General features: G+C 51.6%; 1 protein-coding gene across 1 annotated transcript in view; it reads right to left on the reverse strand.

The window, feature by feature from the left end:
* ETF1 (eukaryotic translation termination factor 1) overlaps positions 1–27,233 on the reverse strand; it is a 340,588-nt gene that overhangs the window by 70,530 nt on the left and 242,825 nt on the right. Inside the window, exon 10 of the mRNA XM_078653353.1 lies at positions 6,500–6,647. Within this exon, the coding sequence (XP_078509479.1) occupies positions 6,500–6,647 (148 nt within the window). The remainder of the gene's footprint in view (positions 1–6,499; positions 6,648–27,233) is intronic.

Raw genomic sequence — 27,233 nt, forward strand, 5'->3', positions numbered from 1 at the left:
TATTTAGGTGATATTTTACCGCTTTGTACTTTTAATTTTTTTGTTGTTTTTTTTAACCACCTCTTCTCTCTCCAGCCTCATCTTTCTGGCGGAGGTGGGTGGGTTCGCTAGTGAATCCAGAAAGATCTTCAAGCTGCAAAACTACACCGACAGGTAAGAAAACTATTCGTTTTGCAGCGTGAATCTTTCTGGATTCACTATGCTGTGCATAGATTTTGTAGCGGTTTCTCATTTCTGTGGCGGCTGGGTGGAAGATGAGCGTTGGTTATTGAATATGTGCTGGAGCACCTTTTGTCCGACTTGTGCTTCCTTGTTCATCTGTATATCCACACAGTAGTGCTTCGTGAACGTGTGCACCGAAGCCCATGTTGCCGCCAGGCATATGTCTTGTATGGGTGTGTTAGCCAGGAAGGCTATTGTAGCACCCTTTTTCCTAGTGGAGTGGGCACGTGTCCCCTCTGCTAGCTCTTGTCCTGCACGTTTGTGGCAGAGTTGAATTGTCTGTGCGATCCATCGTGCAATAGTCTTTTTTGTTACTGCCTTTCCCATGTAACTGTTGGCGAATGACACAAAGAACTGTTTTGTTTTCCTGTGTCCCTTCGTCCTCTCAATGTAGTGCATGACTGCCCTTCTGGCGTCCAGGGTGTGCAGAGATCGCTCTGCGCTAGTTGTTGGTTTTTGGAAAAAACTCGGTATCTGTATAGACTGGTTCATGTGGAATTTGGATACCACCTTCGGCATGAAGTGTGGGTCAGTCCTCATCACAACCCTATCATTGTGTATTTGTATGTAGGGTTCTTGTAGCGTGAGCGCCTGAAGCTCGCTTACTCTGCGTAAGGACGTTATTGCAACCAGGAAAGCTGTTTTCATAGTTAACATCTTTAGGGAGGCCTTGTGAAGTGGTTCAAAGGGCTCCTTCATGAGTTCCATTAGGACTATGTTCAAGTTCCATGCAGGTGGCGGCACCCGCTTGGGTGGTGCGATCCTTTTCGCTCCTTCCAGGAATCTCTTCACCACCTGTGAAGTGAAGAAACTCCTGCAAGTTTCTCCCCTTGTGTAGGCGACTATCGCTGCCAAGTGAACTCTTAACGAGGATGAGCTAAGGTTCTTCTCCAGCAAGTGTGTCAGGTACTTTAGCACTGTGGAGTCCTTCTTCATTTTAGTGTGAAGTCTTTCTTTTCTGCACCACATTGTGAATCTTTTCCATTTCGCAACATAGCACTTCCGAGTGCTGGGCCTCCGTGCCTCCCGAAGGACCCTCAGGGTGCTTTCTGGCAGTCTCAAATGTGCGAACTCTATGTTCTCAGGAGCCACGCTACTAGGCTCAGGCTCTCTGGCTCTGGGTGTAGCACCTCTCCGTTCTACATGGAGAGTAGGTCTTTCCTCTGGCCGAATCTGTGGGGTGCACACTGTCATCTTCATGATCTGCGAGTACCATATCTGTCTGGCCCACTGTGGCGCGACCAGTATCAGGGTCATGTTGCTCGCTCTGCACTTGCTCAGCACGCTGTGCATCAGTGGTATCGGGGGAAAGGCGTAAGCAAATGTCCCGGACCAATCTATCCATAGGGCATTCCCCAGTGACCCCTCCTCGGGTTGTCTGGATGTGAAGTTTTGGCATTTTGCATTCCGGCGTGTGGCAAACAGGTCCACTGATGGTGTTCCCCATCTGTCGAACAGCCACCTTGTCTCCTGAGCATTGAGCTCCCACTCGTGGGATGCCGATGTCTGTCTGCTGAGCCAATCTGCTTGTATGTTGTCCTTCCCTGGTAGGTGTATGGCTAGCAGGTCTATCTTCAGAGGGATGGCCCATCTCCATATCTCCTGCGCCAACGTTGAAAGCGGGGCTGACTGTGTGCCCCCCTGCTTGTTGATGTAGAACATCGCGGTGGTGTTGTCTGTTTGTAGCAACACCTTGTGCTTGTACAGTCTTGTTTGGAAAGCTTTCAGTGCAAGGAAGATTGTCTTCAATTCTAGGTAATTGATGTGCTTTGTCGCATCTGCTGGCCTCCACAGTCCCTTCACCTTGAGCTCCTCCATGTGAGCGCCCCATCCCTTCAGGGATGCGTCTGTGGTGATGGTCACTGTTGGCGTTGGGGGCGTTAGAGGCTTTCCCCTTGTTATGTTCTCCATGGTCCACCATGTCATCTCCTTCTGCACTGCGTGCGTTACAACCACTAGATCCTCCCAACTGCCTGTAGCTTGTGACCATTGCTCCTGTAGCCATTCTTGAATGGGTCTCATGTGGAGACGTACATTCGGTACCAGGTGGATGCATGATGCCATCATCCCCATGATCTTGCTCGCAGTCCTCACTGTCCGAGCTTGTCCCTTCTGGTAGAGGCGAGTTTCCTTCACCAGCGCCTTCGCCCTCTTCTCGCTGGGGGACACCTTGCCCTGTAAGGTGTTGATCTGTGCTCCCATGTAGATCTTCACTTGTTCCGGCTCCATTGAAGATTTCTTCCAATGGATGGAGAACCCCAGGCTTATGAGCGTGCTCGTCACTGTGTGTGCGTGCTGCTTGCATTTCTGGTATGAGTTTGCTTTCACCAGCCAGTCGTCCAGGTAGGGGTATACATGTATTCCCTGCCTTCGTAGGTGCGCTGCGACTGCTGCGAGGCACTTTGTGAAGACCCTTGGTGCCGATTTCAGCCCGAAGGCTAGTGTCGTGAACTGGTAGTGGCTTTCTCCGATGGTGAACCTGAGCATATGCTTGTGCTTTCTGTTCATTGGGATGTGCAGGTAGGCGTCCTTGAGGTCTATCGTGACCATGAAGTCGCTGATCTGCAATTGCGGGAGCACCTCTTGCAGGGAGGTCATTTTGAATTTTTGCGTTCTTATGAATTTGTTCAGGAACCTTAGGTCCAGAATGGGTCTCATTGTCTCGTCTACTTTTGGTACCAGGAAGTACGTTGAGTATATTCGTTTGTTTCTTTCCTTGAAGGGTACCCGTTCTATGGCCTGCTTCCGCAGGAGTTCCTTTACTTCTTCCTGAAGACACTCTAGCTGCTTGCGTGCTAGTGGTTTTCTTTTTGTTTTTCTGCTTGTTGGCCTCCCCTCCAACTCTATGCAGTATCCGAATTGGATGATGTTGAGGATCCATTTGTCTGATGTGATTTCTCTCCATTCCTGGAGGTAAAATCTTAATCTTCCTCCCACTGGTGTTATGTGGTCGTAGATGTGTAGCTTGTCTTGACCCCTCTGTACGTGTTGCCCCCTGGGATCTTTTCTGTGGGTGGGCACACGGGGTTTTGTGAAGTCACTTAGAGGCGGGCTGCTGTCCCCCTCTTCTATTCTGTCCACGTCCATTTCCTCTCCCTCGAAAGGACTGGCCTCTTTGTTGGTATTGCCAGGACTGCTTCTGCTGCCCCTGCTGAGCCTGCGAGTCTGCCTGGTGCGTCTGTTGGAAAGCCTGGTGTGATGTACCTGGCTGGTTTCCACCTCTCCCGCCAGGCCTCCGTGACGGGGTGCCCCTTTTGTTGCCTCTGAACTGCAATGCTCCCATGGACCTTGCTGTTTCGTTGTCCTTTTTTAGTTGACTGAGCTTCTCATCAACTGTTGCTCCGAAAAGCGTGTCGCCGTTGAACGGTGTGTTCAGGATGCTGTGTTGCACCTCTGGTTTGAAACCTGAAATCCTGAGCCAGGCGTGTCTTCTTTCAGTGACACCCATCATCATGAGCCTGCTGGAGGTGTCTGCTCCATCCAGAGCCGTCTTAAGGCAAGAATTTGCCGCGTTCTTCCCTTCTTCAACCAGCTTTTCGGCCTTCTGTCTGGCATCCTGGGGCAGGTCCTTCACCAACTGCCCCAGCTCCTCCATGATCTGGTACATGTGCCTGTTTATCAGTGCGTTGGAATTAGCCATGCGCCAGTGGGTCGCGGCGTTCCGTTCGATCCTTCTGCCCACCAGATCCATCCTCTTGCTCTCCTTATCCGGTGGTGGTCCAGAGGTAGTGGGTACGTTAGCCCTCTTCCTTGCTGTGGCCGTGATAATGGAGTCTGCAGAGACCGTCCCCTGAATGTAGGGTGGGTCTTTTGAGGAATGTTTGTATTTCTTCTCTGTTCTGGGAGTTACTGCCTTGCATGTTGCGGGCTCCCTGAATGCTTCCTTCCCCTGAGCCAAGACGCTGTCGAGCATTGGCAGGTACTGGCTCCTTGTTTGTGTGGGGAGCAATGTCTCTAGAAGGAAGTCTGCTTTCTGCTTCTCTTCGTCGAGCTTGAGTTTGAATGCCGCTGCGGCAGACCTTATCACCGAGTTGTAGGCTCCGATGTCGTCCGGCGGCGAGGGCCTCGAGGGATATGCGTCAACCACCTCCTCCGGGCTGTCGGTGTCGCCATCTAGGTAATCCACCTCCTGTATGTCAGATGGGGCCGACACTGCGTCCGTCCTGCTGTCCTCTTCCTCCCCATAGTTGTAACTATCGTAGGGATTCTCTTCCTCTTCCTGGTCGTCGACCACCTCGACGTCTGGGTCTTGTTCCTCGGCGACCTAGTCTTCCTCCTCGACCACCTCCACCACTGGTGGCTTGGTCTTGTGTGGGATTGTGAAGGTTTTCATCTTTGCGTCGAATTCTTTCTTCCGCTGCAAGATGTTTTCCATTTCGGCCTCGAGGCGCCTTCTCTTTTTCTCCATCTCGGCCGCGTGTTCCGTGGCGGATGGTTCGGCTGCTCTATTCAGCTGTTGGCTCGGCGCCGCGCTTTTCGGTGCCGAAGTTTGACGTCGAACCGGATTTTGGGTCTCTGGTCGGCGTCGGTAGTTTAGGGTCCTTCTCCCTCGGCGTCGATCGATCCTTTTCGGGGACGATTTCTGCTGTTCAACAGCTCTCGGAGCCGGGGACTCCTTCTCAGAGGATCCGCTGGGCCTGTGAGTACTCGCGGACGCCAGGTGTTTTGGCGTCGGCACTTTCGGGGCCTTGACCTCGTTTTTTCAAGACTCAGAGTCCCTCGGGTTCTTGGGGCCGGAGAGTCTCCTACCTTATCAGAAGTCTTCGTGTAATCGGTCTCTACGACCGTGTAGCTGTCGTCTTCGGCGGCAGCGTTGTCCTCTTCCTCGGAAGACATCCCCAGATCGTAGAGGGACGGAGTCGGGGCCTTCCCCTGCAGGCTGGCGTGCGCTACCCTCTGCCTCTCTCTCACCTGAAGGGTCTTCGGGGTGAAGGCAGAGCAGGCGTTGCAGTCTTCGCTTTCGTGATATACCGGTAGACAAAGGTTGCATACCGGGTGCTGGTCCTTCTGCGCGTACTTGTGGTGGCAGTTACGGCAGAACTTGAACGGTGTGTTGTCCATCATCGAGCGCTCAGGGCCTCCCTGGTCGCTCGATCTCGATGAATTCTCCTTCTCCTTTGCTGGTTCTTGGTCGATGAAGTCTCCTGGAGTCTTCAGATTATTTTTCTTTCCAATTTCTGTATTTTCCTTCTTCTTTCTCCAAAAATGTCTGGAGCCCAAACGGGAACGATCCAGACCCGACCGCGGAAAAAAAGAATCTGAAGATGGCGCCCAAGAGTGGGAGCTTCCGCAGGAAGCATGCCGACGTCACCGGAAATGCAACCAAGGAGGTGTGACGCCGACGCCCACCTGGGCTACGAAAAAAAAAAAAAAACAAAGAAAAGACTACGAATCTGGACCCAACCACAAGACCGCGGAAGAATGCACAGCATAGTAAATCCAGAAAGATTCACGCTGCAAAACTTTGTTTATCTGGTTGGTGATAGCAAGGTCTTTCAGCAATATCAATCTTCAATGAATGGGAAAACATGTTTTATTTCAGGCTCTCGATATACTGCTACCCTAAATATTTTTGGGGGACAAGACCCTTGGTGCCAACATCACACTACTATCCGTCCCTAATGGGAAAATTGCTATGAAACAGATGGTGGAAAAAGTAGTCTGTAATTTGAGACTATTGCAGGACACAGCTGGCTTACCTAATAATGAACTGAATGTACTCTCCATTTATCAAGATGCTTTTTTAAGCACAACACAAGGACAAATGGAATAAAGCACTGATTGCCAACCTACAATACGCCCACTTATCTTATATGCAGACATCTGAATCCTTTAATAGGATAAACTGTATATACTTGCTGTCCACATTAACCAACTATGTATTCTAGTTATCTAGCAAAAGCTAAACACAAGACGTACACATCCCAAATATCCTCTCTGCCACAATTCAGTGACTTATTAAATATTATGGTATGCTTGAACCTGGTAATAGTCTTTTAATCAGTCAAGCTGAAGGCCATTATCATAGCCGATACTTGTGGTTCAGAAGACGGCCATATATACTGAACTAAGTAAAACGCTTACGTGATTTGACAGACCCATAACTTACATTCTGTATAAATGGTAGAAAAATGCAAGGTAGGACCACTTTGCAAAATAAATGGTTAGCAATAGACAATTCTTAATTTTGCAGACTTGTTCCTCACATTAATACAACAAAATATTTAATATGCTCCAAGTTGTAGCACTCCTATACACCCCTCCTAACTTCATTTACCTCCAATTCCTCCAAATCCCTTCACAAACTGGGATCCTTCTTGCGACTTGTCTGTAACAATTTCCAAGGTTGCTCCGAATTTCTTGTAATTGTTAGCAAACCATTCCAAGAGAGGCATGCTTTCGATCAACTCGTGCTCCTGTCCAGTCTGCATAATAAATTAGGAGTTTAGACCTTTGTCCAGATTTTGTGTTAAAGGAATTAAACATTCAGCTGGAAATTACATTTTATTAAATAAAACACAAAAAGTCAGTAGATATAAATAGTTAGAATACAATAGCAAATAAATAGAAAAATATGGTTTACAATGCTATGACTTTACATATTTCAAAATTAATATAGAACTATATTCTCAAAAGTCATCTACAACAAGGGATTGTGGATTGGTTAAAGACATTTTGGGTTGCATGATTTGGTGTGGTTTAAGAGTACTGTCATTGCTGCACTAATGTTTATAACAGACTGGAGTTGCTTATGTAACGTATAGTTTCTTACCTGTCGGTGCTGCTTAAAGACTTTCTCGATTCACTATGCTGTGCATTATCCCGCCATCTAGTGGTTGGGTCCGGAATCATAGTATTTTTTCTCTCTTTTTTTTTACTTTTTCGTGGCCCAGGTGGGCGTTGACATCCCACCATTTGGTGTCCTTCGTGACGTCGACGAGCTTCCGGCGGAAGCTCCCACCTTCGGTCGCCATCTTCGGATTTTTTTTTTCTTGTCTTGTGTTATCTTCCATTGTTGTTCCATTTAGTTATGATTGCAATGTAATCCTCCTTTCTTCCCGTCTCATCTTTCTGGCGGAGGAGGGTGGGATCGCTAGTGAACCCAGAAAGTCTTCAAGCTGCAAAACTACACAGACAGGTAAGAAACTATACGTTTTGCAGCGTGAATCTTTCTGGATTCACTATGCTGTGCATAGACTTAGTAGCGGTTTGTTCTTATTGTGGTGGTTGGGTGGAAGATGAGCACTGGTTACTGAAAATGTGTTGTAAGACCTTCTGTCCCACTTGCGCTTCCTTATTCATTTGAATATCCACACAGTAGTGCTTAGTGAATGTGTGCACTGAAGACCATGTTGCAGCTTGGCAAATCTCTTGAATAGGTGTGTTTGCTAGAAATGCAATTGTTGCTCCTTTCTTCCTAGTAGAGTGAGCTTGAACTGCTCCTTGTAACTCTTGTCCTGCCCGCTTGTGGCAGAGTTGAATTGCTTGTACAATCCACCGTGCAATGGTGTTTTTGGTGACTGGCCGTCCCAAAAAACTGCTGGCAAAGGATACAAAGAACGGTTTTGTTTTCCTGCACTCTTTTGTCCTTTCTATATAGTGCATGACAACCCTTCTGGCATCCAGTGTGTGCAGCGCCCTTTGTTCTTGTAGTAGGTTTTTGGAAAAAACTAGGTATCTGGATTGTTTGGTTAATGTGGAATCGAGACACCACCTTTGGCATAAAGTGTGGGTCCGTTCTCATTACAATCCGGTCGCTGTGTATTTGTAGGTACGGCTCTTGGAGTGTTAGCGCTTGCAATTAACTTACTCTTCGTAGCAACGTGATAGCAATTAGAAGGCTGTCTTAAGTGTGAGTATGTGCAGTGTTGCTTTGTGAATAGGTTCGAAGGGCGCCTTTATCAATTGAGTTAGCACCACGTTGAGGTTCCATGTTGGTGCTGGCATCCTTTTTGGGGGGTGCGATTCTTTTAGCTCCTTCCAGAAATCTCTTCACAACTTGAGAGGTGAAGACACTCTTCCCTGTTTCTCCCCTCGTGTAAGCTACTATTACCGCTAAGTGCACCCTTAGGGATGTGTAGCTTAGTTTGCTATGTAGCAGGTACGTTAAGTATTTTAGTACTGTGGATTCCCTTGTGATCTTCCGATGTAGTTTCTCCTTGATGCACCATTGGGAGAAACCTTTTCCACTTTGCTATGTAGCACTTTCTTGTGGAAGGTCTTCTTGCCTCCCTGAGCACTGCCATGGTACTTGCTGGTAATTTGAGGTGTGCAAATTCTAGGTCTTCAGTAGCTATGCTGCTAGGCGGAGGCTCTCTGGCTCGAGGTGCAGTACCTTTCCATTCTGCATTGTTAACAGGTCTCTTCTTTTTGGGAACCTGTGCGATGGTTCCTGTGCCATTTCTACTATCTGTGAGAACCAGTACTGTCTGGCCCAACGAGTTGCTATCAGAATTAGCGTCATGTTGCTGATCCAGCATTTGTTGAGTACCCTGTGTATCAGTGATATCGGGGGAAAAGCGTATGCAAATGTCAGACCAACTTATCCATAGTGCATTCCCTTGAGACCGGTGGTGTGGTTGTCTGGATGCGAGGTGTTGCCATTTTGCATTCTGGTCTGTTGTAAATAGGTCTATTTGGGGTGTTCCCCACCTTTGAAATATGTTATCTACTTCCTGCTGGTGGATCTCCCATTCGTGGGATGCGGACGTCTGTCGAGTCAGTCTGTTTCCACATTGTCCTTCCCTGGTAGGTGTATTGCTAGCAGGTCTATTCTCAGTGGAATGAGCCATGTCCACATCTCCTGTGCTAGCTTTGATAGCGCTGAGTATTCCCCCTTGCTTGTTGATGTAGAAAATGGACATGGTGTTGTCTGTTTGGATCAACACCCTGTTCCCGTACAGCTCCTTCTGAAATGCTTTTAAGGTTAGGAACACTGTCTTTAGCTCTAGGTAGTTGATGTGTTTCACGGCATCTTTCTGTGTCCATAACCACCTCACCTTGAGTTGGTTCATGTGCGCTCCCCACCCCAGGTGGGAGGCATCTGTTGTGATGGTCACCGTCCGAGTTGGTGGTGTGAATGGCTTCCCCTGTGCTATGGTTTTCTTTGTTCCACCACGATATTTCCTGCTGCACTGCGTGTGTGACAACCACTAGATCTTCCCAACTCCCTGTTGCCTGTGACCATTGCTTTTGGAGCCATTCTTGGAATGGTCTCATGTGGAGTCAAATATTTGGAACTAGGTGTATGCATGTCGCCATCATTCCCAGGAGCTTGCTCACCGTCCTCACTGTCAGAACTTTCCCCTTTGGTAGCAAAGTGTCTCCTTCAGTAGTGCCTGTGTTCTCCTCGTGCTGGGAAACACCTTTCCCTGTAAGGTGTTGATTTCTGCCCCTAGGAACATCTTCATCTGTTCTGGTTCTGTCGAGGATTTTCCCCAATGTACTAAGAGCCCTAGCTGCATCAGTGTTTGAGTAACCTGCTGAATGTGTTGTTTGCATTGGCTGTATGAGTTTGTCTTTACCAGCCAGTCGTCGAGGTAAACGTGTATCCCCTGCCTCCGTAGGTGTGCTGCTATCGCAGCTATGCATTTTGTAAACACCCTTGGTGCGGACTTTAGGCCGAATGCTAGGACTGTGGACTGGTAGTGTGTTCCTTGATCACAAATCTTAGTGTTTGTGTCTTTTGTTCATGGGGATGTTTAAGTAAGCGTCCTTTATTTCTATAGTTACTATGTAATCCCCTTCTTGTATCTGGGGTATTACTTGCAGAGATTTCATCTTTAACCTTTGAGTCTTTACGAATTTGTCTAAGAATCGTAGGTCCAGGATAGGTTTTAACGGTTCGTCTACTTTTGGTACGAGGAAGTAATTGGAGTAGACCTCTTGTTTCTTTCGTTGTACAGCACAGTCTTTATTGCAGCATCCTTTAGGAGCTCCTGTGCCTCTGGCAGCAAGAGTGATAGTTCTGCTGTAGTGTGCCCCTTGTACTTTGGCTTCCAGTTTGGAGGTGGCTTTTCTAGTTTTATGCAGTAGCCGTGTTGTATGATGTTTAGTACCCATTTGTCGGTTGTGACCTCCTTCCACTCTTGGAAGAAGTGTCTGATTCTGCCTCCTACAGGTGTTCTGTGCCCGTGGAACTGTTTGTTTTGTGGTACTAATAGATTGTCTTTTTCCTTGTATTGTCGTCCCCCTCGAGGTGTAGTGTGGGTTGGCGTCCTTACAGCAGTGTTACTTTGAGGTGGGTTACTGCCCTCCCCTTCTTGTCTGACCTCGTCCGTTTGCTCACCCTCGAAAGGATTGGGCCCGGGGCTGGTACTGCCAGTTTTGCTGTTGCTGTCCCAGTTGCTGTGTCTGGTTGCCTCCTTGGTAAGCCTGTTGGAAAGTTTGAGGTGATGTTCCCGGCTGGCTGTTTCCTCTGCCTGCTGGTCTCCTTGAGAGGGTGCCCCTTCTCATCCCCCTGAACCTCAGCGCTCCCATGGACCTTGCTGTTTCATTGTCCTTTTTTAGCTACATACATTTTTCATCAACCGGAGTGCCGAACAGTTATGTGTTGAAGGGTGTGTTCAGGATGTTATTTTGGACTTCTGGCTTGAACCCTGAGATCCTCAGCCAGGCATGCCTTCTCTCCGTAACCCCGATCATCGGTCTACTGGATGGCTCCGCTGCGTCCAGGGCCGATTTTAGGCATGTGTTGGCCATGTTCTTGCCCTCTTCCACAAGGTGGTGTGCCTTCTGTTGGTACTGCCCCGGGAGATGTTTGAACAGTTGGCAGATTTCCTCCCAATGCTGGTAGGCATGTCTGTTAATCAAGGCATTTGACTTGTCGATGCGTCATTGAATCGCTGCACTCTTCTCCATCTTCCTTCCTGTGAGATCCATCCTCCTGCTCGCCTTGTCTGGAGGTGGTCCGGAGATAGTGGGCACGTTGGCCCTCATCCTAGCGGTCGATGCTATTATCGAGTTAGCAGGTACTGATCCCTGAATATATGCTGGGTCTTGTGAGGATGTTTATATTTCTTCTCTGTCCCTGGAGTCACCGACTTGCATATCGCTGGCTCCCTGAAGGCCTCCCAGCCCTGGTCCAGCACTCTTGGGAGCATGGGTAGAAATGGTCTCCTGGTCTGTGTAGGAAGCAGAGTTTCCAGGAGAAAACAAGCTTTGGGCTTTTCCTCCTCTAGTTTCACTCCATAAGTGGATGCAGCGTTCTTTATGACTATATTGTATATGCCTATGTCGTCCGGCGGAGAAGGCCTCGTCGGATATGACTCTACACCCTCTTCTGGGTTTTCAGCATCGAGATCCTGCCACTCCAGGTCTTGCGCCTCCGAGGATGTAGAGTCCTGGTAGGTCTGTTGATCCTCTTCACCTTCTGCCTATAAGTGATCTAGGCTCTCTTGCTCCTGTTCTTCGGCAGGTTCCAGCGTTTTCGGCGGATATGGGTCCTCGACCCCCTCTTCGAGCTCTGCTTCGGCTGCGGGCCTCGAAAGGATGGTGTACTGGCTCATCTGGTCGTTGAAATCCTTCTTTCGCTGGAAGATGTTTGCCATTTCGGCCTCGAGCCTTCTCTTTTTCTCCATCTCGGCCGTCTGTTCGGCTTAGAGCGCTCCACGGTCGTCGGCCTCGAAATCGCCTTTAACTCTTTTCCCTCTGCGTCGAGCGGTCATGTTCAAGACTGTGCTTCAACGGCATAGGTTTCTCCAGAGATTTTGCCGGCTGGGAGTCTTTTTCGAAGGATCCACTGGATTGTTTGTCCTTGGGTGCAGTTGCAGGCGTCTAGTTTCGGCGGCAGCGCCCCTTTCGAGGACTTTGCACCACTCTTTCGAGCGTCGGTTGGGGGTCTTTGGGTCAACAACTCTTACCTCCTTCGCCAACCTATCCGTCTCGACAACCGTGCAGTCTTCTGGTCCCTCCGTGATGTTGTCCTCTTCCCCACTGGAGTGGCCCAAGTCTCGAAGCGATGTGGGTGGTCCTTGCCCTTGCATGTTGTAGTTCGCCCTTCGCTGCCTCTCCCGAACTCAGAGGGTCTTCGGTGTGAACGCAGCCTTCACTTAGATGGTCGAGCGGTAACCAGAGGTTGCAAACTGGGTGCTGATCCTTCTGCTCGTTCTTGCGATGGCAATTGTTGCAGAATTTGAATGGAGTTTTGTCCATGTCCGCGCTTAGGGAGCCCCCTGTGTGCGCATTCTTCGTTGGACGGTGAAGTTCTTTGTTTTTTCCTCTCTTCTTAGTCGTTCAGGTTGTCCGGCCTCCAGTGGGTGCTGAATTCTCCAATTTTCACAGACTTTAGTGGATTCCTTCTTCATAAGTTTCTGAAACTCTTCCGTGACGATCCAGACCCAACGGAGGAAAAAGGAATTTGAAGATGCCCACCAAAGGTGGGAGCTTCCGCCGGAAGCACATCGACATCACGAAGGACACCAAATGGTGGGATGTCGACGCCCACCTGGCCACAAAAAAAAGTTACTACGATTCGGACCCAACCATTAGATGGCGCGATAATGCACAGCATAGTTAATCCAGAAAGATTCACGCTGCAAAACTAATCTTTGCTTGCTCTCACGACCTAACATTTCTCATCTGAAAATTAAAAGGTGGATTGTAAAAAAGACTGCTCTCTGTACAAGTAAACCATGTTTTTCCATAACAATCAAATTAATGGCTATGAGTCTATGCTGGGCAGGTTTAAAGACTTGTCCATTGGGAAATGATTCTGAAATATTAAGATTAATGAGGGATGATCAGGGACACAAGAAGCAAGTCAACAACTTATTGCTGCCAAGGAGGCAACTACACCAGACATAGGATCACTGCATGACCAGGTCTTCGGGTTCATATACAAATAATTTCAACCAAGTGATTCCAAAAATAGTCCTAGGGCATCAGGGTTTCAGTGGGGACTCATCTAGAATTCCAATCCAGATACTGTGAACAGCAAGTAGTCGGGTAATAGTTCACGGTAGAGCATGAGCAGCCTTAGCCTAGGAACGTACCCTGGGGATTCGTCATCGATGCAAAGAAACCCAATAGTTTCTCTGCCTTTAGACATGGGAGCTACAGACTCTAGAAAAATCAAACCATTTTTTTTGCTGTGTGAACCTACAAGCGCAGCCCTCCCTGTCCACCAGTAGCAGAAACGCCCAGGTACTTGCAAAATAGTGTTAGGGAGGGGACATATATTGGGACAGACAGCAGGCTGAGTAGGCGAACCAGACAGTTCATTTGTATCTCTGGCATTTTCTGAACATTTTGCCAACATAATTGTTGCTTCTGCCCAGAAGATTCTGTATAGTTCCATGGGACTCAGATTCTTGCACCTTATGGCTAGGTTTATCCTTGGCACATCCCTCAGGCACGACCCAGCGATGCAGCCCGTATTTGTATTCAAGATTGTGCAGCTATTCACCTATATGGTCAATCAAGTTATTCACTGTCCAAGGAGATAATAGCCAGGACTGCTCTATTAGTCCTAGGTTTTTCCCCAGTCACAGATATTTGGAGAGCAAGCAATTCGGTGTGGGGGCGTTGGAGGACTGGGAGTGCAGAATGACCACCTTTCTTAGAGCTGGTGCTGCATAGCTGCACAATGAAGTAAAGATTAATGGATGGAAGGTACAAGCTCCACCTCTCCAATTACTAACCCAAAATGAAGGTCAGTGGCAGAAAGCCAGGACCTAATAGGAAATTAAGCTACAATTAAGAATTCATGTCTCAAGCTAAACAATAAAAGGCATATTTGCAGGCAATTTCACAATGTTTCTGCCCGCGGGGGGAGTTTGTGGAGATGCACAAGTTACTACTTGTGTAACGATATATCTGTAAGAGACATTAGTTAGTGATAGATTCCTTACCTTAGAATATCCCCAGGCGGCAGACTGGATTCGGAAATTTTTTGCGTAGCAATACCCCTGCGTGTCGGTAGGCGTCGTCTGCGGCTCCGCGTCCGTCGTCGGCGTCGTTACCGCCGGAATGACGTCAAAGTACTTAGACGCCGCCCATGCGCGCTGACGTCAGTTCTGATACACAGCTTTTCCGCGCAAGATACGCAGAGCCATGATAGAACCAACACTGGTGCCAAGAAACTAGGGCCCTGAAAGGGGATGACTTTAACCCTAGATATCGGTTCGCAGAACGGGGAGGATGGGTGGGTCGGTAAGGAATCTATCACTAACTAATGTCTCTTACAGATATATCGTTACACAAGTAGTAACTTGTGCATCTGAAAGAGACACGTTAGTGATCGATTCCTTACCTTAGAATAGATACCCCAGCAATTCCAACCCCGGTGGTGGGTCTGCGAACCAATAATCACACCAGAAAGTCCTGGAGGACGGAACGGCCAAAGAAGCCATCCCTCCGGACTTGGCTGTCCAGGCAGTAGTGTTGTGCGAACGTGTGCAGCGAGGCCCACATAGCTGCCTGGCAAATGTCCTGTAAGGGCACACCGCGGCCCAGGGCAGTTGTAGTTGCCGTGGCCCGAGTGGAGTGAGCCCTCAATCCAACAGGGGGCCCCTTCGTAGCCATGGAGTAACATGCCTGGATACACAAGATGAACCACCGGGAGATGGTCCGCTTGTGTACCGCCTTCCCCTTCTTAGCACCCACGTAGCCAACAAAGAGTTGGTCATCCACCCGGAACTGGCGTGTGCGATCCAAAGAGCGCACGTTTTGGGTCCAGACGGTGGAGCCGCTCTTCCTCTTTAGAGGGATGCGGAGGCGGAAAGAAGGTTGGCAAGGTGATAGACTGCCCGATGTGGAAGGCCGTGACAACCTTGGGCAGGAAAGATGGCTTAGTACGCAACACCATTTTGTCCGGATGGACAGAAAGGAAAGGTGGAGTACAAGAAAGGGCCTGGAGCTCACTCACTCTCTTGGCAGAGGTGATGGCAACCAGGAAAGCAGTCTTCAGAGTAAGAAGGCGGAGAGGACAGTTGTGAAGTGGCTCAAAGGGAGCGCACATCAGAAACGTAAGAACCAGGTTCAAGTCCCACTGAGGCATCACAAACGGAACAGGAGGGAAAGTGTGTGTGATGCCCTTTTGAAATCTATTAACAATAGGGGACTTGAACAAAGAAGGCTGATCAGGCAGCCTCAAAAAGGCTGAAAGGGCAGAAAGGTAGCCCTTGATAGTGCCCAGAGCAGAGCCCTGCTGGGCAAGAGAAAGAAGGAAGAGAAGAACCTCCGAGAGAGGGGCAGCAAGGGGATCCACAGCCTTTGCTGTGCACCATGCCACAAATCTGTTCCACCTGCAGGCGTATACCGACTTTGTGGAGGGACGCCTGGCTGCCAGAATGACGTTACAGACTTCAGGAGGCAAGTCAAATGGCCTCAACTGTCGCCGCTCAATCTCCAAGCATGGAGGTGGAGACTGGACAGGTTCGGGTGGAGGACCGTCCCCTGTTGCTGCGACAGAAGGTCCTCCTGAAGGGGCAGACGAACCGGGGGGGGGGATCGACTGACATACTGAGAAGCTCTGGATACCAGTACCTTCGCGCCCAGTCCGGAGCCACAAGGATGACTTGGGCCCGGTCGCGCTTGATCTTCTTCAGCACTCTGGGCAGAAGTGGTATAGGCGGAAAGGCGTACAATAGACCGCAACTCCACTCGCGACGAAAAGCATCTCCGAGCGAGTGCCGCCTTGGAAATTCCAACACGCAGAACTGATGACATTGCGCATTCTCTTCGGTGGCGAATAGATCTAACCAAGGCTCTCCCCATTGCTGAAAGAGGCCTTGCGCCACGTCCGAGTTCAGACGCCATTCGTGATCCACCATGCACCGACGGCTGAGCTCGTCCGCCCTGGCGTTCAGAGAACCTGCCAGGTGTTGAGCCACCAGGGTCACGCCCTGGCATTCCAGCCATTGCCAGAGTGATGGACTGCCCAATGTGGAAGGCTAAGACAACCTTGGGCAGGAAAGATGGCTTCGTACGTAACACAACCTTGTCCGGATAGACAGAAAGGAAAGGTGGAGTACAAGAAAGGGCGTGGAGTACAAGAAAGGGCCTGGAGCTCACTCACTCTCCTGGCAGAGGTGATGGCAACCAGGAAAGCAGTCGTCAAAGTAAGAAGACGGAGAGGACAGTTGTGAAGTGGCTCAAAGGGAGCGCACATCAGGAAGGTAAGAACAAGGTTCAAGTCCCACTGGGGCATCACAAAGGGAACAGGAGGGAACATGTGCGTGATGCCCTTTGTGAGAAGTTGGCCCGATACAAAACACTAGAAAAGTGAGCACTATATATCATATCAAACAACCCTTATTGATGATTGGTTGTAAGTCAACCTTATTAGACCAGCTATCCTAGTAGCATGGATACGAGCAGTCTTTAGGCTAAACTCTAGAGGGCGTGTTAAGCCAGCTGTTTTACCATCACATATACCCCTTGAACACCAAGTGAAAGGACACCACACAAGTTGTTATGAAAATAAAGGATATTTATTTATAACAAGACTACCCTGAACTCTTTATGAGTCAGGGAGCTAAGCACAATACAAAACTCTTACGAAAATACTACAAGTTGCACAATTTACACAAATGCCCGAGGGGCACGAAAAACCATATACACAAAAAGTGGAATGCGAAATACTATCAGGTAAGTAACAAGATCCAGAGGCTTCAGGATCGCTAGGACTACACTACTAAACCCTAAGGTTAGGAGCAGGAGGCCTAGGGAGATCGGGTGCAGAGTGTGCACTCTCACGCGAGATGCGGGAAGAAGTCTATGGATGCTAGCGTTTCTAAAGTTACTGTTTCCGGACGAATCCGACTAGGTAGACTAAAAACGACAGGATCTGGACACTTGGATAGTGAACCTGTGCTGGAGTACCGAAATACTCAAGTTACCTAGCCCAGGGGCTGCGGCTGCATAGGGTTCAAAAGACGTCGGGAATCCTCGTTGAAGTCTATGGAGCCTGAAAGAAGAAGTTGCTGGCAGGCGACCAGTGAAGAAGTTCGGTGTGATCCAAGGCTGGATCAGTGAAGGAGACGACCTGAAAGCAGAGGGGACTCAGTTCTTAATCACTAGCCAGTGATTATGTGGGCACCAAAATGGCACCGGATGAAGTCACCTCGACCAGGTGAGTGGGCGACGCTGGACACTGCAGTCACACGGGCTAGGAGGCGTTGTCGGCGTCCAGGCTGGAGGTGCGAGCTGTCCCATGAGGCTGTCGGCTGTCGGCGATGCTGGACTCAGGATTTGAGCAACAAACCTTGGCAAAGGCAAGCCCACGCGGTGGAGTCAAGATGGCGTCTGGAGTGGACCAGGAGGGTCCAGGGCACTTCTTGTTGGACAAGAAGCAAGGGCCAGTCTAGGGGACCTAGACCAGCGGTGAAAACGTCGTGGTACGTCGTCAAGAGGGTCACTAGCCAACGGGCAAGTGACCGGACAACGTGGCAAGCAGCAAAGAAGCAGAGGGGCCCCACGCAGATCTCGTGGAGGCTGGACTTCGGTGCTGGAGCTGCTTAGGGTTAGGGCTTCTCAAACCCCAGTGCACTTACTCGAGGGTCTCTCGGGGGTCGTGCTGGTGAAGCGTCGTGCAGGTCTTGAAGATGGCCGGTCCCACGGGTCTCGTCACACCCACGAATCTCAGCTGGGCTGGATGATGTAGGTAGAGGTCAGAGATGGCAGGGAATCCGGGTCTCGTCGAGCTGGGCAGTCTTGATCCGGAGGATGGACGTGCAGCAAACCGCAAGAGCTTCGATGGTGCCTGCGGGTGCAGGGTGGCTACTCCTTAGCCACAAGGGAGAGTCATCAGAAAAGTCAAGAGTTCCTTTCGTGGAAAGTAGTTCAAGATTCAGAATGATCTAATCTGGGAAGGGGGCCTGCTCCTACCTTTATCCTAAGAAAAGGGGCTGGCACGCGACTAGGTCCTGACCTATGGGTGGGACCAGGAGGGGGGTGGTTACACCCCTCTCCCTATTCCAGTCTCTCCCCAGCTCAGGGGCTGGGGTGCCCCAGGAACTGGTTTGAGCCGGCATATGCACAGTGAGCACCGGGGTGCCACTTGCAGTCACCTTCCTTTCAGCCCTGCCTACCTGGGATACACAAAATCCTGTCTGGGATGGTGCTAGCACCTTCCCTGACAGGAAACCCTTTGTCCAGGCCTCCGTTGCTGGAAGGACTCCCAGCAGCAGGAGGGCAGACTTGTGTCTCGGTGGCAGCATCCATTTTGTGGAGCTGAGGCTGTCTGACTTTAACCGGGGCTCACAGTTACATACATGTCGTGTCCCTCTAGAAGGGTGGAATGCTAACCCCGTCGCCAGAATTGGTGAGGGGTTAGTATTCCAATTCGTATGACCCCTTACTCGACATGTTTTGATAATGCTATGCCAAAGTTAGCATTTAACCGCGAGGATTATAATGCACTTAAGTGTATATAGTATAGCGGTATCATGGAACAGCTATTAGGACTTGGTTCCGCAAGCTGCAAACGGGCTCAGCTCATGCCAGAGCACCATCTCACATAATTCCAAGCACTCTGCCTTCAGGATTGATAAGGCCTGCCATAGGAGTGACTGATAGGAATATATGTGTCCATTTTAGGGTTAGATATAGGTATACTATATCTAAAGCAAAGGGTGATTACACCACCTTGCCCCAGCTGTCTTGCAGCCAGTTGTGTCAGTTTTGGATGGCCAGCCAGGGGTGGCATAATACATGCTTCAGCCCCTGGTAGGCCCTGGATACCTAAGGTATACTATACAGGGACTGATAAGGTGACTCAGTCTCCAATTAGATATGTACCTAGGGTACATGGAGTCCATTTTAACAGAGAGAGCAGGAAGCCTGGGGTCCTGGATAGCAAGACCCCAGGCCAACTAAGTCAGAAACCAGCAAAACACTAGGCAAAAAGTTGGGGGCAACCATAGTCAGGTAACCACCTTCCTACACCCTTAAGAAATCGATTTACAATAGGGGACTTGAACAAAGGAGGCTGATCAGGTAGCCTTAAGAAGGCAGAAAGGGCCGAAAGGTAGCCCTTGACAGTGCCCAGAGCAGAGCCCTGCTGGGCAAGAGAAAGAAGGAAGAGGAGAAACTCAGAAAGGGGGGCAGAGAGTGGATCCACAGCCTTTGCTGTGCACCATGCCACAAATCTGTTGCACCTGCAGGCGTATACCGACTTCGTGGAGGGCCGCCTGGCCGCCAGAATGACATGACAGACTACGGGAGGCAAGTCAAATGGCCTCAACTGTCGCCGCTCAATCTCCAAGCTTGTAGGTGGAGACTGGACAGGTTTGGGTGGAGGACCGTCCCCTGCTGCTGCGACAGAACGTCCTCCCGAAGGGGCAGACTAATCGGGGGATCGACTGACATGCTGAGTAGCTCGGGATACCAGTATCTTCGTGCCCAGTCCGGAGCCACAAGGATGACTTGGGCCCGGTCGCGCCTGATCTTCTTCAGCACTCGGGGCAGAAGTGGTATAGGCGGAAAGGCGTACAACAGACCGCAACTCCACTCGCGACGAAAAGCGTCTCCGAGCGAGTGCCGCCTTGGAAATTCCAACACGCAGAACTGATGACATTGCGCGTTCTCTTCGGTGGCGAATAGATCTAACCAAGGCTCTCCCCATTGCTGAAAGAGGCCTTGCGCCACGTCCGAGTTCAGACGCCATTCGTGATCCATCATGCACCGACGGCTGAGCTTGTCCGCCCTGGCATTCAGAGAACCTGCCAAGTGTTGAACTACCAAGGACACACCCTGACTTTCCAGCCACTGCCAGAGGCGCAGAGCCTCCTGGCATAGGGTCCACGACCCCACCCCGCCCTGTTTGTTGCAGTACCACATGGCGGTGGTGTTGCCCGTGAACACCTTCACTACACTACCCCGGACAGAGGGGAGGAATGCCTTCAGCGCTAGCCGAATCGCCCGTAACTCCAACAGGTTGATGTGGAGCCGGGCCTCCGCCGGAGACCAGAGGCCTCTAATCTCCGCCTCTCCCATGTGGCCACCCCAGCCCTGGAGGGACGCGTCCGTCACAACTACGTGCTCCGGGTGGGGTAGGGAGAGGTATCTGCCACTGACCCAATCGCAGTCCGTGAGCCACCACTGCAACTGTCTTGCAGTGCCCTCCGAGATCAAGACGTGATCGGACAGGTTGCCCTGATGCTGTGCCCACTGAAACTTCAGGTCCCACTGCAGAGCCCGCATCCGCCACCGGGCGTGACGCACCAGTAGGATGCAGGAGGCCATCAGCCCCGGAAGCCGCAGCGTCAACCTGACCGAGACTCTGGATAAAGGCCGAAAGATGGGAATCAGAGCCCGAATATCCCGAACCCGCTGTTCGGGAGGGTAAACCCGGAACTGCGCCGAGTCTAGAACCGCTGCGATGAAGAGGAGCTTCCGAGAGGGACACAGGTGCGACTTCGGCACATTGATGGAGTACCCCAGCAAATGCAGGAGGTCGGCCGTAGTCTGGAGGTGGCTGACGACTGTCTGGGGCGAGCCCGCCTTAAACAACCAGTCGTCGAGGTAGGGGAAGACTGACACCCCTAACCTGTGCAGATGAGCTGCGACTACCGCCATCACCTTTGTGAACACCCGTGGGGCGCTGGTAAGGCCAAAGGGGAGCACGGTAAACTGAAAGTGCTCGTGGCCTACCGTGAACTGCAGGCAACGCCGGTGGGCCGGCAGGACGGGGAAGTGAAAATAGGCGTCCTTCAAGTCCAACGCTACCATCCAGTCTCCGGGGTCCAGGGCAGCTAAGACCTGAGCCAAGTCAGCATCTTGAACTTCTCTTGACGGAGGAAACCGTTGACGTTCCGTAGGTCCAAGATCGGGCGCAGGCCCCCCTTGCCCTTCTTGGGCACCAGAAAGTAGTGGGAGTAACATCCACACCCTACTTCTGGCCCAGGAACGCGCTCGAAGGCCCCCTTGGCCAAGAGGGCAGTGACTTCCTCTTGCAGAAGTTGCAAGTGATCCCCCGACACGCGGTGGAATTGCGGTGGCATGGCTGGAGGGGTCGCTTCGAAGGGGAGGGAGTAGCCCTTTCGGACGATTTGCAGCACCCACCTGTCCGATGTGACAGTGCGCCAGTGGAAGTGGTGATGGCAAACCTTGCCTCCCACAGGCGTCACATGGGCCTGAAAGCTCGGACTAGGAAGGCTTTGAGGCAGGTGCTGCGGAGGGAGGTGTGGACTGACCTCGCCGCTGACCCCGACCGCCGCCACGGCGGTTTCCACGGCCGCCACCGCGCTGCTGGGTATTCTGCGGTGCGTGGCTGGCAGCACGTGTGGGGACCCCCCTTCCGTGGCCACGAAAGGAGCGAAAGGCACCCGATTGCTGGCGCGTGGCCGAGAGGCCTAAGGACTTGGCCGTAGCCCTGGAGTCCTTAAAGCGCTACAGCGCATGGTCTGCCTTGTCGCCATAATGGCGTCGGCCATCGAACGGCATATCCAGGAGGGTGGCCTGGACATCGGCCGAGAAATTGGCGGACCTCAACCAGGTGTGGCGGCGAACCGCCACCGTCGTTCCCATCGCCCTGCCCAGTGAGGCCGTGGTATCCAGTCCACACTGGATAGAGTATCGTGCCGCATCTCGACCCTCCACAAGGGCTTGGGCGAGTTTAGCCCGGACCTCCTCCGGGCATTGTGGCAGCACGTCCGCGACTGTGTCCCACAGGGTGTGGGTGTAGCGGCCCAAGAGGCACGCGGTATTGACAGACCGCAGTCCCAAACTCAGGGACGAGAACACTTTCTTCCCGAACTGTTCGTATCTCTTGGATTCCCGATCAGGCGGGGCTGTCGGGAATGCGGTCTGGGAAGTGGAGGCCTGGATAAACAGGCTCTCTGGGGTGGGATGGGTGGACAAAAAGCAAGGGTCGCCCGGAGCCGGGCGGTAGCGTCTGGCCACATTCCTATCCACAGGCGGACCCGTGGCGGGCTTGGACCAAGCGCCCACAAGAACGTCACATAAGGCTTCATTAAACGGCAGCAGAGGCTCACTGGAGCTTGCCTGCGGTTTAAGAACCTCAGTGAGGAGGTTAGTCCTCACGGCCGCAACGGGGAGCTCAAGGCCCAGGGCCTTGGCTGCCCTCGTTAACACTACACTATAAGCAGCCCCCTCCTCCGTAGACACAGTGGGAGGGGAGACAAATCCAGTGTCTGGCGAGGTGTCAATACCACTGGCCTCCCCAAGCTCATATGTCCAGTCCTGCTGAGACTGGCACTCCTGTGCCAGAGGGTCCTCAGACCCCTCCCAATCACCTCCGTCACCAGTCTCCTGTAACTCAGGGTCAACAGACTGGGCCTCCTCATGGAAATAAAAATCTCCAAAGGCCGTCGGAAGCGGCGCCCAACGGCGCCGTTCCGGCACCAGAGTCGGACCGAAGGGAAGATTGGGGACGGCGCCGGCAACGGGCGCCGGGGGCGACACCCTCGGGGCCAGCACCGGTGAGGTCGTGAGGTCGACCGGCGACGACCCGGATCCGGAAGCGGGTCCGGTGAGGTCCTGCGGCGCCGGGACCGAAGTCGCCGGCGGCGCCGGGGCCGAAGCACCCGCCGGCGGCGCCGGGGCCGAAGCACCCGGCGGCGTCGGGGCCGAAGCGCCCGACCCGCTAGGGCCACCAGCCGGGACCGCTGTGCCCGAAGGCGCCGCGGGGCCCGGCCGAGGAGGGAGGGACTTCATGGCCAAGAGGTACCGCTCGACCTCCTCCGGCGTCGCGCCGTGCCCAGGGACCCGAAGGTGTGGGGCAGGCGGTGACGCTTGCGACTCACTTGGAGCCGCGTGGGCGGTGTCGCCCGAACCCCCGGCCTCATCGTGTGAGCGTCGGGGTGGGTCGAAGGAGCGATGATGCCGCTCCGACCTCTCATGCCTCTTACCTAAGGACTTGGATCCCGACGACCGATGTCCACTCCCGGAGCTGCGAGGACTCCGACCCCGCGACCGGTTCCTCGACCTCCCGTGGGACCGGGACCTGGAGCGGCGCGGGCCGACTGTCGGAGCTCGAGCCGCTTGCGGGACCGCTCCCGCCTAGCCTTCGACGTCAGGACCCGGCAGTCGGAGCAGGTGCGGTCGTCGTGGTCGAGGCCTAAGCACTTCAGGCACCGGCGATGGGGGTCCGTGACCGACATCAGTCTGTCGCACTTCGAACAGGGCTTGAACCCGGGCATCCCTACCGGCACTGTTGGAGTCGAAGACTCGAGTAGAAAAATTATCAAAAAGATCAAAAGTTTTAGTCAAAAAATGACTAGGGGTAGAGCTTCTCCGGATCTGCGCTAGCTGGCGCGGAAAAAAGAAGAACTGATGTCAGCGCGCATGGGCGGCGTCTAAGTACTCCGACGACGTCATTCCGGCGCTAACGACGCCGACGACGGACGCGGAGCCGCAGACGACGCCTACCGACGCGCAGGGGTATTGCTATGCAAAAAAATTCCGGATCCAGTCTGACGCCTGGGGATATTCTAAGGTAAGGAATCTATCACCAACGTGTCTCTTTCAGATATCAATGGGTTAATGAAATGCATTTATTGGGAAATCACAGGCTGGGTTTACCATCTGGTGCTGAGCAATTTCAGGCCAGACTATGTGCCTGATTTGTGAAGGCAGCCAAATCCCTTTCATGCAAGTGGTGTTGCCCGGTACACCTTTAGGCTGAACAAGGATTGCAGCTAAAAAACTATACCAATATTGAAATCTCTAGGGAGGCTGCAAGTAGGACATCAGGGACACCACAAAAATAGTCAAGAGAATGGTAAAACCAATTTTCAAGAAATTATCTTGATCAGCAAGCAAGGCGAACTCAAAATGAACACCGTTCAGAGCACAGTTTCTATGCACTCTATATTAAGCACAAACACATAGCCATATTGTGAGAAAGTGATCTTCTTTGCATGGTATGCCCCCACTTTTTGCTGAACTGCTGATGTACTTTGACTGAGTGTGCCCTGGGCTCCTGCTAATCAGGTACCCAGTGCATATGTTCCTTCCCTAAAACTGCATTGAAGCCTAAACCCAACCTGCATCTCTGGCCACATGTCAGCCCATGGTAAATGGTACCATAGGTACCCAGGGCACTGTGACCAGAGAAGGACTCCAATGGCTGCAGCACTTATTGTGCCACCCTTCGAGGCCCTGTACCCTGACACTCGCACACTGCCTTTGCAGGCTGCGTGTCTTGGTGCAGAACAAAGTGAAGAGTCGACATGGCACTGTGTGCCATGCCCACAAACCACTTAATTAATTGTGGGTTTCTAAAGCGCTAGAATCGACTCCCGAAGGAGTATCTCTGCGCTGTCGACCGCTGGGGAACCCGTCCTGGCTTTCCCTGTGAGATGGTCCCTACTGGGTATCTCCAAGGTGAAACCAGGCACCCCCGGCGTATGTGGGGGGCCGTTGTGGAGATGAGGCAAGCTAATGCCCAGAGTTGCCGAGTGTGATCCCTGGTTAGAGTAGGCACCGAGGCGAGAATTATCAAGTCCGCTGACCCTGGTCCTCGACCCTGCCGCGTCGGGAATAGAACCCTGGTCCCGGGCCGTCCTCTGCTTCCGGGTCTGCCGCCTCTAACCAGTGAGCCACACCACTCCACTGCCCTGGCATACGTCACCCCTTTAGCTGGGTGCCCTATGCCAGCAGTGAGGGTACAGGTGCATGAGCCCTGTTGTAAGTGCAGTGCTGCCATTAAGAGTATGTGGTGCTGCGGGTTTGTCATTACGAATTCCACAGCATCATAATGGCTACACTGAAGACTGGCAAGTTTGGTATCAAACTTCTCAGCACATTAAACCCACACTGATGCCAGTGTGGGATTTAATGTAAAATGCAAGACAGAGGGCATCTTAGAGATGCCCCCTGAATTTCGACCAACCCCTAGTGACCTGATTGAGTAGCTGCTTAGGCTGCCACCACCAGACATGTTTCTGGACCCCTGGGTCGAGAGCTTGATGCTCTCGGGGGCCTAAAACAATGCACATCCTGGAACGAGGTGCCAAGCCCCCAGGATGGGCAGGGTTCACGAAGGAGAGGCTTCAAAGGCATGCCGCCTTTGTGAACCTCTCCAGACCATTTGCTGCTTTCAGCAACTGGTCCCCACTGGTTCTACCCCCCACTATGGGTGGGAGAACCGGCAGGAAAAACAAGTGAGTTAGAGTGGTGTGCCCACCTCTGCCAATTCCACCCCTAAGGTGGGGGAGGCGAGGTGAAGCAACACCTTGAGTCCCCGCCATCTTGAGGAAAGGGGACCCAGCCAACCAGGGACAGGCTGCTGCCCCCTCAAACTGGAGTGTGGCAGAATAGGGGGTGTAACCACCCCAGGGAAGGAACCCATTGATCCCTGCTCTTTACCTACCTGTAACGCCCCTAAATTTAGTATTTAGGGGCACCCTGAACCTTCCTTCCTCAGATCCAGCAACTACAAGAAAGAGAAGGACGAGAAGCCTTGCAGAGCTAACAAGAGGATGGCACCCACTGACTGGCCCCAGCCCTACAGGCCTGTCTCCCTCGAACCTGCTCCTGCAAAACCCCGGCGTGTCCAGCGGCCAGCAACCTCAAAAACCCCGGAGGACCTGCCTGCCTTCACTTTTCATGCGGTTTCTCCCATGAACACCAGACGGGTTTCAACTGCAACTTCTGGTGCCAGCCAGGAACCGCAGATCCAGCACACTCTGCATCAGTCGAACCCGGCCTGAGCTAGAGTGGAAAAATATCACGAGGAGGTCCCCCCGGCAATCCTGACCCGAGATACGGCGACCCCTGACCTGCCTCAAGCCTTCAGACGACGCCTGCAGTCTCAATCTAGAGGAGCCCCCCTACCGCAACCAGAGTGGGTGAGAAAATCAGACGTCCCAAGGCACCCCTGCACACAATGCCCCACGGCCTTGTGTGCCTAATCCATCAGTGCCTAACCAACCCTCTACATCGCTACCTACCACTCAAAGTGGTGGTCGCTCCTGGACGATCCTCGTCCCAGAGCCTGCAGTGTTTTTGTCCCGGAGAATCTCCTGTGAAATCAACAGGGCACCTGACTCAAAACAGCACCCTGCACCAGGACCCCCAAGTCTAACCCCAGGACCCTAATTCCAAAGACCAATGACCTACCTGTAAACAGATACCCTCTTTTTCCTCATAGAATAACAGAAACTTTTTGGGAGAAAAAGTGTCAAAGTGTCAACTTTTGAAAACTAGAAATATTCCTTAAAAATCACCGAATAACCAAAACGCATTTTCTCAACTGTTTTCAGGAAATGTTCCAGGGCTGAATCTAGGTATCCAGCACTGAGTAAGAACAAGCAGTATCTTTTGACTCTTGTCTTTTAGATGGGGGTCAACCTGTTGTGGTTTGAATGGCCAATACTGCTAGCAAGACAGTCATATTTGGGGTACAGTGGGCACCTCCGTCCCTTGGTCCCAGTGCCCCTGCACCTGCTACATTTATGAAAGTGCTGGCCTTTTCATTTAAAAAAAACAGCAGTCGTTAAAATGTCACTCATAATTACACTGAAATTATGAAAATGTCACAACAATTTGAAACCATGGCAGCAATGTGAAGCCACTCTTGGAAGTGCTAGTGAGCTGCTAGTATGGTTGCACCCTATATTCTGTAGGCCTGCAGCCACCATAGCAGAGGCATTGGTACTTTCAAACCGCAGATAATCACGTCTCACTGTCATGTTAGCCTGGGACTATTGCAGATCTAAGAACATGTTTTGTGAGCTTCACGTACTTTCAGCAGTGCTTAATTTTAGCCAGTTGTTTCAGGGGCTCCACATCACCACTTAATTTGTTTCTGGTGCTCGGCACGTATTGTCAACACAGCACTTATGACAGTTTGCAACATGGTGGCGATGCTCATCTAATTTAGAGATGCATATACACATAAAACTACTGATGCTAATACACATTAAAAATTACTAATACCAGTCGCCCCAGCCATTCATTTAGCTTTGGGGACCTGGTATAATCTGAACTGTTGCACTTGTAGGCGAGAGAGATGGTTAGTAGTTGTTTTGGCAGCGATGACAAGGGCGATGGGTGGTGCAAACTGCAGTTGCCTCCTGGTCAGGACCCTGGCACTTACTATT

Source organism: Lissotriton helveticus, chromosome 7 (assembly GCF_964261635.1).
Source record: "Lissotriton helveticus chromosome 7, aLisHel1.1, whole genome shotgun sequence".
NCBI classification, from domain to species: domain Eukaryota; kingdom Metazoa; phylum Chordata; class Amphibia; order Caudata; family Salamandridae; genus Lissotriton; species Lissotriton helveticus.